The following is a 4,892-nucleotide window of genomic DNA, read 5'->3' as shown; positions in this document are numbered from 1 at the left end:
ACATAGGAACATTTCAAACAATGTCGTTGTAGCCATTATATTCATATACCATCATTTCAAAACATTATGAATAGAGCAGATATTGGTTTGGGTAACTCAATTATAATACATCAAAAATTATTCTATGGGCCTATGTCCATCATTCTCAATGTGGCAACTACTCTGAACGCTTCGGGTAAGTGGTGGGTTGTGTTTGTGGTCATATGGCGCCATCTGTCAGTAAAATGTTAACATTACACGTTTTTTTATTTAACCTTTATTTAAACTAGGCAAGTCAGTTAAAGAACAAATTCTTATTTACAATGACGGACTACCCAGACGACGCTGGGACAATTGTGCGCCGCCCTATGGGACTCCCAATCACGGCCGGATGTGACACAGCCTGGATTCGAACCAGGGACTGCAGTGACACCCCTTACACTAAGATGCAGGGCCTATCCTATTCTCTACTAATAACCAGGTATACAGAATTATCTTTCAGATGTTTTTTTTATAAAAAAGAAAGCAACAGCTACAGTGAACAAACAAAACTGAATTATTCGAAAGACTTCACATTGCCATTCATTATACAGGTACTGAGTACTACTGTAGAGTTACATGAAGCATGAGGATTCCTGACTTTCTGGTTACTAAGTCCATCTCAGCAATGACCATTTAAACCAAGGATTGCTAGCAGTCAAATCCTTGCTTCCTCCTCGATTCCTTACCTCTCTCAAAGTGCATGGAAGTAGATGATCCAAGGTCTCTCCTCTAATGAACTTTGAGAGGAATTTAGGAAAAAAGATGCAAGGATTTCACTGTTAGCAACATTTAAACAGCCTTTTTTCCTGTGGCAGCATCAATGCAAAGGCATACAATTGAATGGTTCCCAAATGTCCACTTTTATTAAAAGTCATAAAAGATGACACAACAAACACAAACGATGGAACAGTTTAGTAGCTCTTGGTGGTCTCGTATGATTCAGGGAAGGGGACCGACATGTGGCCAGAGCCCATGACCAGGGGCAGGATCCCAGCGTTGGGCACCACGTTCCAGGACAGAGTCAGGGTGATGTTTTTGTTCGCCCTGGTGGAGAGATCATCACACAAAGGCCTTAAACATTGTAGAACATTCCTACAGTATTTCCATTCAAAAGACTGGAGAGGAGCAGGAGAGGTGCCAAAAGCGGTCCTATACTGCCCTCTGCTGCATACGAAGGGTGTAACTATTCAACATAATGTAGGACTAAAGGGAAATCAGATAGCTTACAGCAGGTTTAAAAGGTGTAGCAAAATGATTATGTCAATGTGCCTTTTATACCTGCTGTAAACTCTATGTGACAAACTATTTGATTTGATTAAATAAAATGGCATCAAGACCGATTTCACACCAATGCTATATCAAAAACACGATTTGTTATCGTTAGGTTACTGGCAGCAGAATAAAAGTGAGAGGGTGAACAGAGGGCGCTTACCGAAGACCGTTTCCATCATCGAAGAAGAAGTACTTGGACTTCATGTCTCTGAGGTTGAGCTTGGTGCTCTCTCCTCTGAGCACGATCTTATCCCACAGAACCACCTGGTTCAGGGCCTGGAAGAAAGCACAACACGTCGCAGTTAAATATCACTAGTTGGCAGCCATGCATGTCACCTTCCTAGGTGGCCCAATCCCAGATCTGTATCAAAACTCCAGTAAAAAGTCCAGTAAGTGTGCATAGAGCTGGTGCAAGAGTCAATACAAATAGTCCAGCAGTCTTAGCTGCTGCCGTCCAGCTTGCCGTGCGGTAGCAGAGAGAACAGTCCATGACTAGGGTGGCTGGAGTCTTTTTTTCCTCCACTGACACCTCCTGGTATAAAGGTCCTTGATGGCAGGGAGCACGGCCCCAGTGATGTACTGGGCCAGACGCGCTACCCTCTGTAGCGCCTTACGGTGGGGTTGTCAAGCAATTGCCATACCAGGCGGTGATGCAGCCAGTCGAGATACTCTCAATGGTGCAGCTGTAGAACTTTTGGAGGATCTGAGGAACCATGCCAAATCTTTTCAGCTTCCTGAGGGGGGAGAGGCGTTGTTGTGCTCTCTTCACGACTGTGTATCAAATTCCTATAGTCATAGTTTACATAGGATTATACAGCACAGACAGACCTGAGACCAACCCAGGTTACTTCTTAGGATACACCATTTATAAAAAGTCACCCATCAAACCATATTGCCTTCTTGGCTCCCACCAATTAAATGTGTGTGATCTGTAGAATAACCAATGTGTCAACAGCGTGTGGCAACCAGCCTACCCATGCCAAGAGGAGGAACGTGTGATAATGACCCTACACCATAAAGGAAAGAGGCCAGTTCTTACATTGCTCCTGGTGGTGTAGAAGTATGACTATTCTGCTTCAATTCTATATATAGGGTCATGAACCTATAGGGTCATCCCTTCATGAACCTGAAGGGTCATCCCTTCAGATTGGCTTTCATTAAGTATAATTTGTGTGATCTGTTGTTGTGGCAACTACCAAAGCAAGCCAAGAAGAACGTAAGATAATGATAATTGATAGATCAACAGGAAAGAGAACAGGTCTGGGTTCTATTCATCACGCCGATTTTGCAACAGAAACCGTTTAGTCAAAACGGAAAACATATCGCAACGAAAATTAGAGTTCGAAGAGTGCCTTGGTCCTTCTTTCTATGAGATCAGTTCAGGTAGGTACCTCCCCGCTTGGTTCTTAAATGGTCAAACGTTCCCGTTGCAAGACGTAATGTATACACCCGTTGTAAGACACTTACGTTGCTCTTGGTGGCGTACTCGGCAGACAAGTAGAGGAAGAGCTGCTTGACGTTCCAGTCAAATATGGGCTTTATGTCAGCAGAGAGGTCAAAGGTGATGAACCCCAGGTCACTTCTCTCCCTGGGTCCTGTGAAGTCATCCACGTTTTTCCTGTCAAATGGTAAAGGCCGACTTAGTTGTGTGCAGTGCATTGCATCCTAGAATTATGTCAAGACATTTCTTTCACCACGTGGAACAATAAGCTGTAAAAAAAAAAAAAGTTTTTTGTCTTGGCTACACCATAGATATTAGTAGGCTACATTTACTTTATGGTTTCTGGCTGTACATTTAGGCAATGTTCTCTAGCTACACTTTGCACTGTATGGCTTGGTACAGCTACTTGAATGGCATACCACAGTTCAGTGGGCCCCCCGCAAGGGGGGACAACAGCCAACTACCTACAATTCTACACATTTTGCCATGTGGTAAAAGGAAATGTGCATATGTACATATGCCATGAGCCTGAGAGACAATGTTGCTGTTTAAAAGTAATTTCCTGCAAATCTACACGTAGCCACAGGGCAGAGAAAAAAATTGCAGTTTTATAGCTGATCTCATGGTATTCTATACATTTTGCCATGATACTGAGAGAACATGTTGCAGTTTTGCAGCTAATTTCCTGAAATTCAAAAAAAACAATTGTGCCATGGCTCATGATCTGTTCATATGCTAATGGTGGGAAGGGGGGGGGGGGGGGGGGGGGGGGGGGTGGTAACTAGGCAAGTCAGTTAATAACAAGTTCGGTTATTAGGTCGGAAACATTTGATCTGCTGGCAGCTAGGTTACAGTTTGACAAAATATACCGCGCTGACGTGCTGTTCAACTATTGGGTACAATGTTGCAAGCAGCAGCAGCTGGCATCCGGTCTGGCTGGCAGGCTACATTGTTGCCAAAGACAAAAACAACGGTTGTTCATTGCTCAGGCAGTTTAATACACTGGTGTCTGTTAGATTGATTGGCGTCAAAATTGCCATATGGATTCAATGATCACCTCGAGCTAGCATTAGTTAGCACCATTGCAAACACGCATACACCGAGCTAGCTATGTAGCCAATTGAGACCAATAGCTGTTTATACGAATACAAATGTGATAGATCACGGAGTGAAATATATCTAAACCAAAACAAAGCATGTTCACTGTAGTTTAATAATAATAACTAGTCATCACTCACAGCATTACTCTCGAGACGTGGATATCCACCGGTACCCTGCGGTCTTTGAACGCTGTCGTGATAAAACAGCCAAACGTCAAAGCTGCCATCACGCTGAGCGAGAAGGCGAAGAGGGAATTTGCCCTCGACAACACTGTATTCATTTTGAAATACAATTATATTACAGTTTCATACACAACGATGCGGAACACTTCTAGCTGCAAAAGCAGGAAGTGTAGTTAGACACAACGAAATACGAAACAGGATGGTTCATCCGTAATCGATGGAACATTAAAGTGAAACATTGCCACCATGTGTTATGGAGGCGAACTACAGTTCACACGACCAGTAATGGCTAAGGAATTTCATGACAGTAGACAATTGACTGGATAATATAATTTTGAAGTAAAAGTACATGAGTCGAGATAATGTTAAACCTCAAGAGAAGAAATGCTCTTTCTGAAGCATCACAACAAAATGGAACAAACCACAGGTCAACTAAGATTAAGGCCTGGGTTAGTTTTTTGTAACCACAGGTCACAGTCACAAAGCCCCTGGCTATAGCTGTACTGTATTCCCTGCCCTAGGACTGCTGGCAGAGTCTAAATGGCTCTAGGCCTGTATCCACAAAGCGTCTTAGAGTAGGAGTGCTGATAGTGCTGATCTAGATTCAGTGTTGCATTTTAGATCATAATGAATAAGAATACATGGATAGAAGGGGTCTAAGCCTAGATCTGCACTCCTACTCTGAGACACTGTATGACTATGGGCCCCAGTTGTCCCACAGGCAGGCAGGCAGCGCTACAATACAGCTGCTCTCTCCAGCTTATCCTATCTGGTCTCGACCCAGCTGCTGAGGGGAATTTCTGTGTCATTCTGGGCTGGCATATGACCCAGTACCAGAGTCAACACAACACAGATAGCCAGGCCCCCCATTTAAA

General features: G+C 43.5%; 1 protein-coding gene across 1 annotated transcript; it reads right to left on the bottom strand.

Annotated features, from left to right (window-relative positions):
* Positions 1 to 478: 478 nt before the first annotated feature.
* On the bottom strand, positions 479 to 4,128 carry spcs3 (signal peptidase complex subunit 3 homolog (S. cerevisiae)). The gene is given in 4 exon segments (NM_001160538.2): positions 479 to 1,065; positions 1,454 to 1,569; positions 2,761 to 2,911; positions 3,973 to 4,128. Coding segments are annotated over 4 exon segments (543 nt in total). The 5' UTR covers positions 4,116 to 4,128; the 3' UTR covers positions 479 to 932.
* Between the last annotated feature and the right edge of the window lie 764 nt (positions 4,129 to 4,892).

The sequence above is a fragment of the Oncorhynchus mykiss genome, chromosome 19 (genome assembly GCF_057628025.1).
Source record: "Oncorhynchus mykiss isolate SJ-2025 chromosome 19, ASM5762802v1, whole genome shotgun sequence".
NCBI lineage: Eukaryota > Metazoa > Chordata > Actinopteri > Salmoniformes > Salmonidae > Oncorhynchus > Oncorhynchus mykiss.
The sequence above is the reverse complement of the archived record's forward strand: the minus strand, read 5'-3'. Positions and strand labels throughout refer to the sequence as shown.